At 34.5% G+C, this 16,447-nt stretch overlaps 2 protein-coding genes across 4 annotated transcripts in view; both read left to right on the forward strand.

Moving 5' to 3' along the window:
• The window catches only part of LOC113059526 (NIMA-related kinase 11), an 85,962-nt gene extending 84,156 nt beyond the window's left edge, over positions 1–1,806 (forward strand). For 2 of the 3 annotated variants that reach the window (XM_026228065.1, XM_026228066.1), the window contains one exon: positions 453–1,806. In XM_026228065.1, coding sequence (XP_026083850.1) covers positions 453–660 — 208 coding nt within the window. In that variant the 3' untranslated portion in view covers positions 661–1,806. The remainder of the gene's footprint in view (positions 1–452) is intronic. The other variant, XM_026228064.1, reaches the window with a different exon arrangement.
• Positions 1–16,447, forward strand: part of LOC113059477 (collagen alpha-6(VI) chain-like) — a 1,020,620-nt gene that overhangs the window by 234,218 nt on the left and 769,955 nt on the right.

Below are 16,447 nucleotides of genomic sequence, written 5' to 3' on the forward strand. Positions count from 1 at the left end.
ACTTATTCACAAAGGCCCCATTTGAAGGAAAAGGAAAAACTTTATGTTTTTGGTCTGTCAGCTGTGGACATATTTCACCATATGTATAGTGTGTGTGTGTGTGTGTGTGTGTGTGTGTGTGTGTGTGTGTGTGTGTGTGTGTGTGTGTGTGTTTGTGATGGGCTGTTCTGCTTTTGCTGAGGGGTCCTAAGGTGCCGTTAGAGATCTCACTGACATTGACATGAGGTAGTGATTCACGATGCCTGATGCCTCACAAACCCAACACCTGTCAGGGGGCAAGGTCCCGCTTGGATGCATCCACTTGTCCCACATAGTTGAGAAACTGAATGCTTTAGAACAGGAACTCCAGAAATCTCCTTGCTTTTGAGTCTTGAGACTTTTGCAAGTCCTTTATAAATGTGAACTGGGTTATTTGGACTTATTTAATTGTAAATTGAAATGTGGTCTTTTAGGTCGGTGTGTCTGAAGCTAGGAGAGGAGGTGTTCCTGAAGGTCTATGACTATCTGAAGCAGGCCAGGCAGAGGCAGGAGAGTGAAGAGAGCATCAGACAGGCTCTGATCCAGCTGGTGGAGAGGCCCGGTGATTGCTTTGAAGTAGATCAACTTCTTTATTATGAAGAGCTGCTTGTGGCGGCACAGGAAAACACTGTAATAAGATAACAATGAAGCAGATACACACACACTCACAGATGTTATCCGTCAACAACTATATAGATCAATTTATGTACTTTCAAGATCCACATATGATGCAACTTCATATTGTGTGAGTGCAAATCCTTTATAAGGGTTGTGCAGAATTCAGGCTATATGTCTGACCAGTAAGAAAAAATAACAAAAAATTATATATATATATTCTTACTGAGTAGACATATAGCCTGAATATCTAAACTAATCTAAAGTGTAATATTGTAAAAACTATTTACACCTTTTTATTCTGAACAACAGAATTACAGCACCACAAGATGTTTTATTTTTTATTCATGCATTTTGGCATCAAACGTGCACTCCACTGTCTTCCTTTAAAACATGCACTCCACTATCATCTGTAAAATATAAGTTAATTAATTAAATATAATGAAATATGGGTCATTTCCATTAAAAAGAATGGAAATGTATTCATATGTTGATTCATTCATATGTACATGTTTTGATGTTTATATGTATCAACTTATGGAAATGTATTCATATGTTGTGTGTTTATGGTTAAATCATACTGGAAATAGTTCAAAAGAATGTAAAAATGTATCATTAAAAACGACACTTCCTTTAAACTCAAAACACAATTCTACATTCTGTTTGCTACGTAAGTTCAATTTCAGGATTGAGTTAGAATTGAAAGCCATTCTTTATTCAATTCTGTTTGCACAGAACTCTGATATTTATGATGTGTGATGCATTCAAGTCATATTTCATAAAGATTAGGTACTTAGGTCTATACACATTGTCCTTGTAAATATAAATAAATACAAATGTTGAAATGTTATTTAAGGTCATATATTTTTTTGCTTATTTACTTTGCTTATTTACATTGCCCTTTACTGTGTTCACACTGTACACATATGAGTATGTTTTATGTTTTTTGCTTGATATTCGTTTTAACTTCTGATGGGTCTGTCACTAGTTCATTCTTTCACTTCTTACAGGTTTAAAAGACTGGCACTGCACTGACATATAACATTTTTTCATTGTTTTGTGGAAACCCCTGGTGTTTTATGATTACAGTTTTTAATCGACTTGTTTTATGGTGTCTGTTCACCAAAAATTGGCTGATTTCTCACAGCTCAGAAGTTAGTGTGCGCAGTAAAATGAAACGGTACAAGATCAATAGTAGAAAACACTGAGACACAAGGACTCCAGCGCTCAGTCAGCCTTCTCTATTGTTCTGTTTTTATCACTGAAGCGAGACATTCATTAAATTGATCTACTTTTTCTTGCTTGAATGTAAGAATGTTGTTGTTTTTTCCATGTTAAAGATAATCCAAACTCCTCTCTGAAGAGTGTTTTCACAATGCCAGCACTGATATAATCAGATAATATGTTTAGCTGTTAGTCATCGTGATGGATTACTACACCATTACAATGAAAGTTCAAGGTTTGTGAGTGAAATGAAGAGAAATGTTGGAGAAACATGGCATTACATCACTAGTGGATCCTCTGCAGTGAATGGGTGCCGTCAGAATGGGAGTCCAAACAGCTGATAAAAACATCACAATAATCCACAAGTAATCCACATGACTTCAGTTCATTTATTAATTAAGTCAAAACCTACATGCTTGTAAGAAACAAATCGATAAATAAGGATTCTTAAACTTTAAACCGTCACTTCTGGCTATACACCATAAAAACACGAACACGCAGATTTTCACTTCACAAGATGTTAATTGATGGACTGGAGTCATATGGATTGCTTGTGGATTATTGTGATGTTTTTATCAGTTGTTTAGACTCTCATTCTTATGGCACCCATTCACTGCAGTGGATACAATGTTGGGTAACGTAATGCTAAATTTCTTCAAATCTGTTTTGACAAAGAAACCAACCCATCTTCATCTTGGATGGCCTTAGGGTGACTACATTTTCTGCAATTTTTTTATTTTTGGGATCAACAGAAATCCACAGTGCATTTTAGCACATCAAGTTCATAGCTGTGCTTGAGCCGTCATGCTGTGCATGTTAACTCTCATTTACACTTTTTAAATGGCGTTCCAGTTTGCCCTCAAGTATAAACCGTGTACCCCACGTCCTCCTACTGTGCTCACCTTTCCACATGTGAGAAAACAAAGCTTTTACACACCCCACTGCTGTAAGGTTCAGAGAGCTACAATAGCCAAACATCCATTGTTTTGTCCTTCTAGTTGGTGTTGTGGTCATATCAACGCTGTCTCATTACCGTGACTGTGTTATCAGACACCTTATCATGTTCTGCTTTACTGATATGTCTTGAATGGAGAGAGACAAGGGTATTGTCATGGACAATGACAGATGTCGCGAGGGATTCGCTGCTTGTGCTTCCAGTCAAACAAGAAAAAAAAAATGTTTATGAAATGAATACTCCGGAAGAGAGATGGTACAATAAGTATAGTTTTAACAGTTTGACAGTGATTGACTGCTGTATTTACAAATAAGTGTGACCTGGGGCGCTGCACAAGATCCCGGGCCCTATGCATAGGCAGTCCTAATGCCCTAATGCACTACTTTTTCTTCTTCGTCTCGTCTTTGCTTCTGTTCACCTTTTTATTTGGCGGTTCCGCAGGAAGTTAGATAAACTAGAGGGGTCAAAGTTTATATGACACCATAGACGGGCAACAAAATGGAAATAAAGAAATGTGCCGTGTTGAAAGTTCGTGGAAACTGTCAGGATAATCTAAGTACACAACTAAAAAATATATATAGATATAGTGATTTCTGCTATTTTTAAAGCAGAAAAATTACATATTGCGCCTTTAATGCACAAATCTTTGAATTGTATCTTATATATTCTATCTGACATAGTTTTTGTCTATTTCATTTTTTGGCATGTCATATTAATAAATATTCATTTGAGTCAATTTTACTAATATGGCATAGAATTTTTTTTCATATTTAGATACATAACATTTTTTAGTTGACAAGAAAAAATTATACCGAATATTTAAACATTATACAATATATATTGATTAAACATGAAACAACAAAAATGTTAAGACTCATGAAACATAAACATAAACATTTTCTCTTATTTTCATTAGAAGTATTAAATAACAATGATAAGTAAAATCTATTTAAACTGAATTAAAATGTAGTTAAAATGTTTTTATTTTAAATACAAAGTGAGTTCATATATAAAACATTCCATTGCAAAACAAATGTAATTAATTGAAAACGATCTACTATGTTTATTGCAACAGAGTAATCCATACAACTCAAGTCCATTAGTGTGTAAAGTGAAAAATGAGTATCTGTTATAAAAAAGTTCATCAAGATGTGCTTAACTTAAAAAAAAAAAAAAAAAAACACATGACTCCTCTCTATAATATTGCTTTCTTCAGTGAAAAAGTCATCTTGTCTGAATCAGGAGAGAAATGTGCACAGATCAAGCAATGTTTACAAGTGGAAACAAATGTGTCTGTTGATTTTGATAAAAGAGGATTTTGTGGATTACTTGTGGATTATTGTGATGTGATGCAAATTTTTTCCAAATCTGTTTATCTGGGAATCTTTTATTTGCAGGATTAACAGTATCAAAGAACAAGAAAGATACTTTTGATGCAGTTGAAAAGCACATAGGCAGAAACCTTTATTGCATGCCAAACACTACAAAGCTGATCCCCAGCTGTAAGTTTGCCATTAAAGATTTATGTATAATTAGTTCAATAAGTTGTGGTACTTTCCTGAGTTAGTGCTTGATGACTTGCTAAAGAAGCCACGCTGGGCGCAGGTGCAGGGACCTGATTAAAGAACAGGTTTTGAATAAGAGATGGTCTCCTTTAAATCTCTGAGGAGAATCCACCTCTAGATTCTGCAATCAAACACACACCTACACAGTGAATGCAGCTCAGTATAAATCACTGCTGGATCCAGTAGTCCTTACCAGCTCCTGATGCCCTGGGAATTCTGGGTCTGTGCCTTCGTGTGCCCGCCCTCTGTGGGCTACATTAGTATTCAGCTCAGCAGGTTTCTGGCTTCCAATGGATAAATTAATTGATATTTTGGCGGTGGAGAGCTTGCGACAGTTCCAATCTTGTAGAGACTGCTCTTCAATTTGACCCACTTTTCCCAACCACTGGACTTGGTGCTTTAATTGAAGCTGATATTAAAACACACTCGAAATGCATTCAAAGTTGTTGTTTTTGTTGATAATGATGGTGATGACTAATTTGAAGGATAACTTGCAGCAGGGGATCTGGCCTTCCAGGAGTCTTTATCGTATTAATGTTGTTGTTTTTTATTACAGTTTCGTATTTTGCACTGTATAGTCCTTATGTATATTTCAACTAATTGGTGCATGTACTTAAGACTTCCTTTAGGTTTTCTGAAACTATTTATAATTTCATAGTTGCTTGTGAAATGAGTAAATATACTGTATAAGGGACAGCTGATGTCATACATCATGTTACCAAATGTTTCTGTTTCAAATGAATGCTGTACTTTTTAACTTTCTTCTCATTAAAGAATCCTGAACAAAATGTATCACAATTTCCAAAGAAATATTAAGCTTTCAATACTGATAATAATAATACATTTTTATTTAGCAACAAATCAGCATATTATAATGATTTCTGAATAATCATGTGACACTGAAAACTGTAGTAATGGCTGCTGAAATTCAACTTTGCCATCCCAGAAATAAATTACATTTCAAATATTTTAAAATAGAAAACCATTATATCAGATTGTAATAATATTTCACTATAATAACACTTTACAATTAGGTTTTATTTGTTAACATAGTTAACTACATTCATTAACTAACTAATAATTAGCATTATATAATGCTAATTTCAACATTTCCTAATTCACTATTAAAATCAAAAGCTGTTTATATTATAATCTGTTTATATGATGTATTGTACCTGAGCTAACATAAACTAAAAAAAATAAACCGCTGTTTTTTAACTAACAATTATTAATAATGGAACTCTTTTATAAAGTGTTACTATTATTTACATTAAATGTAAAATCATATTCTGTTTTTTGTCAATCAATTAAAAAAAGTCTACTGATTCAAATTTTAAAATGAAATGGTTATAGTACCGATTTCATTTTTAGAATAAGCTGCAATGTAGATGAGACTCTGTAATTACTGATAGTCTGACTATCTTCAAACTCTCAAAGCTAAACCAGCTGCAGAGGTCAGTACATCCAGGAGTCTGTAAGTCAACATACTGTCTGAAGGAATAAATATTGTTGAGGTTTCCAGCCAGACGATCAGGTCTTGATCCTGATGCTGGACCGGTATATCCAGCGATTATGACTCATCTGTTCCTCTGCCTGCCTCTTTGTCTCATCAGCAGCGGGTGGAGAGTGAGCGTTCAGTGCGCTATGGCCGTAACACACAACACTGTTGTACCTTATATTGCTTGTTCTCATCAACCCTGACCAAGTGCAATGAGGCATATACTGTAGCCATTACCATAATACCAGGAACACTGAAGATAATGAATGGTTCCTTGTACAGAGAGAGAGAGTGTGTATGGACTGCATACTCTTTCCATTAATTTTTTTCCAATAACTTGTTGGAGGAGCCATGGCCGTGTAATTTTACCCACCTCTCAGTATAGAACTGAATGTACTGCATATTTATCAACATTATATTGTTTATTTCTGTGTGAATTACTGGAGATCTGGGAGATTATTTGCTCTGGTATTGGAGGCAATGAGCTGGTTTGCTGTTACATTACATTAGTTTACTGGTATAAATGCACACTTGAGGAACTGATTTAAAAAATGTGTTTACTAACACTAGTTATCATACTTTCACTCAACGCTTAAAAAAAATCTGCTTAATTTCAATGAGCTAATACATCTTACATTTAAAACATGTTGACACAGCTCAATTTCATTGATATGAATCCATTTAAAAACTGATTAAATGAAACCAGCCATTTGTGTTGTACTAATTTAATAATTTCTGGGTGCTTTAAGTGAAAGGCAGTTGATTTCTAGTTTCCTGCATGCTTTGCATTCAAAAGTTAAAAGTTATATATGTATTGTATATATATATGTTTTAGATTTTCTTTAGTGTCAGAAAACATTATAATGTGCTGATTTTGTTCTCAAGAATAATTTTCTTATTATAATTTGTTATTTACTGTTGAAAGCAGATGTGCTGATTAATATTTTGTAAAAAAAAAAATTGATTTCAGGATTTTTTTATCCTTTTTTGTAACAATGTAAACATTGTTATTGGTACTTAATTTAACGCATCCTTGATGAGTAAAAAATATAGATTTCTTTCAAAAGAAAAAAAAATTGACCCCAAACTTTTAAACGGCACAGTATAAATATTGTTTTATGTGTTTACGATAAAACAGGTAGACTTTAACATTTAGTTATAGTAACAAAATTTTACATTTAGCATGTTAATATTCTTTATTCTTTAGCTAATACCCTTAAAGATAGTTGATGCTAAATGCATCTTGGATGGCCTTCACACTTGATATTTTCATAATCTGATTTGCATGAAGTGACCAGTGTAAATATTTTCTAAGAACTGAATTCAAGCAGCTACAGCTAAAATGCCCATTTTGAAAAGTTCTTCATAAACGGTTTGTCAGAGTGAAAACTGTGAACGCACTTTCCTCCTGTGGCCTCCTTATCATTAGACTTTAGATATGTCAGCATGTGATGGATCTACCCACATGAAGAGGAAAGCTCTGCTCCAGTTCTCATGCCTGCAGGACAAAACTCTGAGCTGTCGTGACTCTGTGCAGTTGAGCAGCAGGAGCCATTTCCAAGCTCTGACACTGATGTAATTGGTTGCTATTGCATCTTTTTTCCTCAGGTGTTATGTACTTCTTATGGTTTCATGTGACTAGACAAAAGAGAGTGTCAGAGCCAATAATATCAATGTGCCTTTCTCTCTTCCACTCTGCTGTGCTCTTTTTCTCGCTCTCTCCATTTCTACTTACATTTATGTAATGGGAAAGGTCTAGACCCTTCACCATCATATGCAGATACAACCGAGATGACAAGCTTAATGGCTGAATGGGGCATTAACTTATCAAATCATTTATTGGTTCTGGGCAGCAGCAGCACCTGTGAATGACGGTCAAAGGGACTAGAGGGCATTTGAGTGTTTCAGATTAGATTTGTCTCTTTCGATGATGCAGAGCATTGCATTTCACTGCTTTTATCAGTTGCAAGGAAAGAAGGTTTCAAGTTTTTTTTTTCTCTCCAAAGAGTATTTTAATTATTTGTTATCTATGATATATCTCACTTTTTTATTATTATTATTATTAACATCATCTGCAAGGTGAAAATGTTGCTTTTTGCTTGTCTTCTGATCTTAAGACTAGACTTTTCATACAGACAGAAAAAACAGATGAGGGACAGGTAGAGATGAAGGTGAGAGACTGTGTGAAGAGGGCTGATGAATAGAATTAATAACAGTTGTCTTGTGATGCTTCATTTGGTATTGCTGATGTCGACCTACATTTTGACACAATATTTCAATGATTTATTTTATTATGAATTAAATAAGTCATTAATTTGAATGATTAATTATGTAACAATTGTTAACATTGTAAGGGGATCTAAGAGAAATAAAAAAATTAAATAATAAATGTATAATGTAACCTGTTTTATATGCCAGATTTTACAATATTTAAATGTTACTTTTTACATTTTCTCTTATTTTTCTCATTAATGTCAACTATTAATTATGATTATTATTATAATGGGATATACACTGTAAAAAATATGTACAAATAGGACACAGTGTACTGTATTATTATATAAGAATTTTCTGTATTTATTTATTATTATTTATTTTATTTTTAATAAAATGATTTGTACCTTTATTTTGACTTTTCATTACATTGTATTTTATACTTAATGCAAATGTCCGGAAAATTACCAGAAAATTCCAGGCAGAAATTTTTATTTATTTATTTTGTATTTCCCCTTATAACAGTGTATAAGGGGAAATATAAATACATATTATTTAATGAATAATATATATGATTTAATACATAAATCATATACACAAAAAAAATTGCTTGTCCACAGATACATAAATCACAATATTTTCACAAAAAGCAAAACAAACACCAAAAAAATCAATTCCTAAGGTATCTCTTAAAGATTTTCTCTGTAAAATATCTAGGTGTCCTTTGAAACAGGACTGATGATAGGATTTCAGCCTATACACTATTTAACTTGAACGTTTTTATTGACTGGTAAGAATTCAGAGTGAAATACCTTCAGATATCTTAGTGCAACTGCTGCTTTCAGCAAACCAGATGAGAAAACTATCACAAAATTACAGTTTCTCCTAATCAGGGTCTGACAAAGTGTCTGGATGACCTCACCTCAGATGTCATTTATGTGCTGTGAACTTACACAGTCGTCTAAACCTGTGTGTAATGTTTTGATCGCTCATAGTGCCTGTTAGCAAGAAGAGCTGCAGGGTTACAGCAAGGGCATCGGAGTGATACTGTACCTGACGTCTCTCAAACACTTTTCTGTTCCATCCTCCAGAAATCTTCATCCAGGGCATCTCGTTACACTGACACTGATACACCATTTCCTTGTAACTGGACAGTGCACACTATCCAGTTCTGCACTGCTCAGCATTACGGATTGTTTACAAGATTTAAGTATTCTTATATGTGGACACACTGCATGTGCGCATTACTAGAATATGAAGTACACATAAAACAAGGCATCTGGCTAATGGGAGAGAGAAACCTGAACGTCTTCAGATTTATCTTTCATATATATATATATATATATATATGTGTGTGTGTGTGTCTGTGTGTGTGTGTGTGTGTGTTTGAGTTTAGAAAAATGTGTGACCTTGAGGTGCTTTGCTTTTCTAAGTAATTCAGTGCTGGATCTGTTTCTTCCCTGGAGAAGCATGCTCATTAAAGCAGCATTGATATGGGAGGCGTCACTCTTTAGATTTTATGAAGCACAAGACATTTAGTTCATTATCCCTGGTTAACTTTTGCTTGATGTTGCATTTTAGTTTAATCCCTCAATATTTCATATTAACCCTCTAACTGCGAGCCAGGCTTGTCAGTTACAACACTTTTCTCTCTTTCGAATTCATGCTAAAGGCTCTGCATCTCCCTTCCTGTTTTGAGAGGAAAAGTTATTTTAAGGGGTGAGATTTATAGTGCAAAGTTCCAGAACATGTCTCATACAGTACTTTAGGTGTAGTCAGATTGGTTGGCTTTCATCCTGGTTATGGGTGTTTGATGGGTTATGCCTGGGCATATAAACATTCAGTTCTACACTCAGATCAGGAATTTACTCTCTGGAGCAATTAGAGATCTCATTTCCACTGAGCAAACACAATTTGAGTTTAAGCTCTGGCCTACCTTCACCCTCTCTTATTGAAAGCTAGAAGAGACACATATTGTTGCATTGTCTGGGTAAGTCAGTTTGGTTTGGCTTGTGACCATTAGTCAAGTGGTTTGGAAAATGGATGGATGAATGGATAGTTAAATTGGATGGGCGTTGTTCCAAGAGAGATGATTTTCATATTCATATTTCACCTGCTGTATTGCACCACTTGTCTGTGTTGCATTGTGCCAGACAAGGCTGGAGTCTGTGCATTACCTGGCAATATGCAGAACTTTGTGGGAAGATTCGAGCTAGTGCAGGGGCTTGAGTAGATTTTCCGTAAATAATTCACATTTTGGTTTGTTTCTCATACAAAGCTATGAAATGACTTCAAAAGACTTATAATGTGGCGCTGAAGGCATTATGGTGTTTTGTATCGTTTCTGAATATTATTAGCTTCAGTCCTCATTCTTTGTAATTGCACGAATTTCCTTCAGAATTTCTGCTTGTGTGTTCCTCAGACAATAGAAAATTCTGCAAACATCAAGTTAGCAAGTAAGTGCTTGCAGAATTGTTATTTTTTGGGTGAATTGTTCTAAAATAATCCATAGATCAGGAGTGCTATGACATTTGCATGAGGCAACAAAACATTATTCTAAAATAAATGATATATTCCCTAAAAAAATAAATGCATTATCACAACAATTACCAGCTAAGCTTGTTGGCTGCCTTCTTGGAGAATTGCACATAAAGAAACACAATAAAGAGGAATATCTGCCAGAGTCAAGACTTAAGAAAGATGAATTACAGACGTTTGCCTTGGTAATGATTGTTTAAAACAAACTGAGCGTCTTGAGGTGTTTCTGAGCCACAGTGCTCAATCACAATGAGTGGACAGGCCTGTGCAGTTAAAGCACTGTGGGTTCTGTTGGGATATAGCCCTTGTGCATTTTATATACAGCCTTGTTTAGCAGAGAAACACACACTTGACTCTGAGTGATGCTGCTCTTGGAGTTATGTGCTTTTTTCATATACTCATTTGTATTCTTGTATTCATTTGTATGACTTTTTAAAGCGCCTGGAAGTGCTTTGAATAATGGATGCGTGGCATTTATATCTCCGGTGGTTTTGTATGTCAGTTATGACTTTAATTGTTTGAGGTGAAGAATCTAATTGGTAGGGGATTCTTACTAGTGCCCCTACATAACAGAAAGGATGGTAGATCATCCCAATTACTTGGACAAAGCAGTCACACCTTCTAAAAAAAACCCTAAGTGAGACTCAGACCTAGACACTCTGAGGTCCACAGTGTGTCTGAATGGGAGTGCTCATTAACAGTCGAAATCGGCCTCTAGAGCTCATCACTGGCCCACTGTTGCCCAGGGTATACCCCACTTTCACTTATCCCATTGCTGTTTCCTTGAAAAATCAGAACTGATGTGAGGTAGCAGGGGTAATGACGTTCTCTTATCTTTATAAATTGGGCTTTAAGATGAATGTGGATCGTGGGCAAAGGCTGACAGACCATTACTTATCTTTAATGGAGTGCAAATGGACTTTCATAGACATCTGCACTCAGAGAGGTGCGAGAGCTGCCATGGACCTCCAAACAATGGCTTTAACAAACAGGTTTATTGGCTAGGACTCAGTATATTGCAAAAAGCATGCATCTTTGTTGCTTTTGTTGATGATTAAGATTTCTGGGGGGACAAACCCCTAAACTTTTGATGATAATTTTTTTTTTTTTTTTTATTATTAACATGCATTGCATTGCATTTTATTATTTTGTAAATTTTAATTACAGTTTTATTTTTTTAAATTGTACAGTATTTGATAAGCTTTTTTTAATTGATTTTGTATTTTATGTTATACTCTGTTAACCTATTTATATTTTGTTATTTTGTCATGCTATTTTTATTTAATTTCATTTACATTATATTTAATTTTATTTTATAATTTTTTTCAAATTACATTACATTTAGATTTTGTATTTTATATGCTATTTTTATTTTATATTATTTTGTAATTATTTAATGTATTATTTTTATATTGTTATATTTTAAAAACATTCAATTTATATTTTATTCTAATTACATTATATTTTTATTTTATTTATTTTTTCATTTGATTTTATACTATTATTGTTAGGTTATTTTTATTCTATTCTATTCATATGAAGACTGAACATTATCTCAAAACATGTCCAGTTCCCTTGTACTTTCTCTTACTGTTGCACCTGTTTGAACTTAAGTTGTAGCAGTTTTCTCTCGATTACATCTGTTTTCTATTGAATATCACAGGTTTTAGAACTTGGAAACCAATAACAAATGTCTATCCTGTTTTATCTCCTCCATGCACATGTTTTAAGGCTTTCTTTTCCAAAAAACCAGAGAGAGATTTAACAATAGTGTTGTGTTAATCTGTATATGCCATTTACACAGAAGATTCGGTGTTGAGATCTCATGCTGATAAGCAGTGTATGAGAGGATTTCTATGCAACAACACATACAGTACAGACAAAAAGTTTGGACACACCTTCTCATTCAAAGAGTTTTCTTTATTTTCATGACTATGAAAATTGTAGATTCACACTGAAGGCATCAAAACTATGAATTAACACGTGGAATTATATATGGAATTATATGCATAACAAAAAAGTTTAACAAATATTTTATTTACTGAGATTAGTAATTCAAGTTTGTGATGTTGTCAGTGAATCTGTGATTTGCCTCTTCAAGACGCAAAGAAGCACATTAATATGTAAGGAATCATAAAAATTCATTCTGTAACATTTATATATTTATTTTATCTAGTTGACAATTTTTCATTCAATTACTAAGCACAGTCAAACAATTTATTACATAAGATTTTTATATCTACTTTTACTAATTTTATTTTATTTTATGTACAAGAAAAAAAATTTTTGGGTGACTTTTCGTTCAGATGATATTATGTAATAAGTCTACATAAGAATAAAACAGACTAATATTAGCGTAGATGCCATTCTTCTTACAATATAGTGAGTATATCAGATGTTATGGGAAGTGTTCCCAATTCAGCTTCAACTAATTAATTCAGCCTTATAATCCTTTGAATTATTGAATTAGTTCTTGTGTGTTATATGTATGCCAGGTTAAAGAGATGAGTCTTTAATATATAGATTTAAACTGACAGAGCGTGTCTGGCTCGACAACAATGCTAGGTAGATTGTTCCAGAGTTTATGCACTAAATAGGAAAAGGATCTACTGTAACCACAATTGATTTTCATATTGTAGGTATGATCAAATGGCCAGAGTTTTGAGATTGCAGTAGACGTGAAGGACTATAATGTGATAAGAGCTCGCTCAAGTAGTGAGGAGCTAAACCATTCAGGGCTTTATGAGTAATTAGAAAGATTTTAAAATATATATGGTGTTTAACTAGGAGTCAGTGCAGAGTTGACAGAACCAGGCTAATATTGTCATACTTTCTGGTTCTAGTAGGAACTCTAGCTACTGCATTTTAAACCAGCTGGAGTTTGTTTATGAGGCACGCAGAGCAACCAGCCAATTAAGCATTACAGTAATCTAACCTTGAGGTCATAAATGCATGATTTAACATTTCTGCATTTGACATTGAGAGCATAGATCGTAATTTAGATATATTTGAGTATTTATGAAACATAAGCTACATAAGATATTTTTAAAACATAAGTCAACATTCAGCATCTGGTAATGAACAGACCTGAGTTCAAAGTGTCTGTCAGAAAGCTGACCTGAGCGCTGCAGCGGATGGACAGGAGAAATGGACACTCTCTGTTCTGCCTTTCCTCTGTCAGGCCCTGCTTTCATTCAGCCACATTCACCTGAATGAAGGCTGAGATAAAACTTTCAGAGAAGCATTTTGACAGGAAGAAGAGAGGATGGCCAGGAAGATAAATTGGTCAAATTGATTGGATTTAGTTTGGAGTGTTTCCACTTTTTCCCTTGTTTATTGATTGTTGAACTAATAAATTGAAAACAACAACAACACTTTTCTTGATTTCAGAAGATGCAAAAAGTGCTATAGCATGATCACCCCTGAGAAAAGTGGATTCATTTAATTTCTAAATTAAGATGTGGATCAGGATATGTGGCTGTGGAAAGTGATCTGGTTTTGATATCACATCCGGATGAAGAAGGTTTCTCTCTGAGTACTGTGTTTCCTCATATCTGCTCTTTGCAGGCTTGATCTATTTTGCTATCAGCACAATGCCTGATAGAAACTCTGAGGTCAATAACCCAAACTTCCTCTGGATTTATTACCCAGCCAGCACTGCACAGGTGATGTAACCATGTGTCTCAGCTGAAAAGTGCTGAAAACATTAGTCCGCTGAATATCAACATGTTTTGCTCTATGAATCGTTGTATAGTTTACAAATTTTTTTACAAACCCCCACCTCACCTTCAAAAGTCATGCAGGTGGGAACAGTAAAAACTTTTGGTATGAACTATCCTTCTTCTTACTTTATGCAGTTTGCATAAACAAATGCTTGCAAACATAGGACTGTGACGCCAAGTCAAGTTCATGAATGGACTTTTATTTTTAATTTAATTCATCCTTTTGATTTTTCATAATAATAATTATGAATTATCAGATTTCTCTTCTGAATCTTGTTTCTGAATGTTTTGCATGGGATAGTCTCTAGGACTCATGGCAAAGGTTTTCATCAATCTGCCAGGGAACAGGGAAGGGAAGTCGTGGCCTAATGGTTAGAGAGTATGGGTCACTATACTTGGCTGAATGTCACTTTCACTTAACAGGTCATGCTTACCAAAGGTACCAGGTTTCTATAATAACCACTTCTGAGTAAGAACAAAGTGTATTTTAAAAGTGTAATTAAGTTTGTTAAGAAACTTCAAAGGTCAATATAAAGTAGATTTGTTTTGATGTGTTAACATACAAAAGCACATTTAGTTAACATTTAGTTCTTGTTAATAGTTATTGATTTTTATAAGGTTAATATTTTTTAAATGTACTGAATTGGAACTTGATCATTACAGTTGTGTGAATATGTGGAAGATTTTTATTAGTAAAGTTTCAATTAATCAAGTATATAATCAATGTGAATCTAGCCATTTTTGTTTTAAAGTTATTCTATTAAACTCTTATAGGCCTAAAATCTAATAGAAGGTTGCCTACGCCCTGGAATGTACAGAGCTAATGAAAAGCATATGGTCAGACATACATTAAGGGCCTCCCCTCCCTTGTGATTTATGAAAAGTATAGTCTAAAGGAAAAGTTTTACTATGTGGAACCGCCCCATATAGGAATATATAAGGAGGAACGAAATACCATTCGAGAGATCTCCTTGCAAGGGGGCTCGACTTTGTTTTGCTTGAAATAAAGTCTTTTCTTCTGAGAGAAAAATCCCTGACTGAGTTTGATTCTTCTGAGAACCGGCAAAAGACACCACAGATTTGGCACCCCAGATGGGACTGGACAAGAGTGACAGAGTGGACAACCGCTTTTGAGCTGACCAATGATCAACACAACCGGGTGGCCACCATAAAACAAGGTAAGCATTTTTGCTTATAGAATTCGTTTGTGTTGGTTGAGGTCAGTTCTGAGTGGTAAGGACACTTAAAAACTACTCTTCAAAATTTAGAAAAAATAGGATATCCAAATTGAAAAAGGGGTTTTACTCCAGAAGAAATAACTGCATGCACATATTTTGTTTATTAATAGGAAAGCCTTGTAAGGTAACCTAGATTTAAAACAGAAATAGTGTAGGCAAAAAGGACATTGTAAAATCTGTGTTTATTGGATAGCTGTACCAAGTAGGACAGTGATAAACGGAGAAGCAGATTAAGGAATCGCGAGAAAAAGTCCCACGGATACCGCTTTGAGAAAGTATAGGTGAAATTCTCAAAGGACAGAAATAGGTGGGCCCTTAAGGAGCTCTAGGAAGAGCTGTGTTTTGTTGTGTGGATGTGTCTGTGTCCGGACGAATGAACTTGTGAATGGTGATGAATGTATGAACAAATAAATTCCGTATTGAGTGGGTAAGGGTTGAGCACCGTTCCTGGACCTTCACTTAAGTGTGAACCGGCAGAATTGGACTCAACCCATATCCACTTGAGAGGGATGAATGTATGATGAGCCTTGATAATAAAAGGACAATTAATGACTGATTATCCCTTAGATAAAGGGAAAAAGTATGCAAGCATAAGCACTCTGGCTCAATAAAGAGTGTAGCAAGTGTGAATGGGCTTAGGGAAATAGTATCAATAAAGTTTGAACCGAGATCTATAATAGAGTTTTGCATTTTGGATGTCTGTGTGAAAGGGGAGAACATTTTCTGAGCCCGGTACAGTGGGGGTGAGAGCAAGGGAGGAAGTTCCCACATTAAAGTTTTAATACATGGGTGGACAAAAAAGGAAAGAAAAGTAAAAATAAAAATAAAGAATTATTGTTAGAAATAGTTATCTACAAAGT

The sequence above is a fragment of the Carassius auratus genome, chromosome 41, assembly GCF_003368295.1.
Source record: "Carassius auratus strain Wakin chromosome 41, ASM336829v1, whole genome shotgun sequence".
NCBI classification, from domain to species: domain Eukaryota; kingdom Metazoa; phylum Chordata; class Actinopteri; order Cypriniformes; family Cyprinidae; genus Carassius; species Carassius auratus.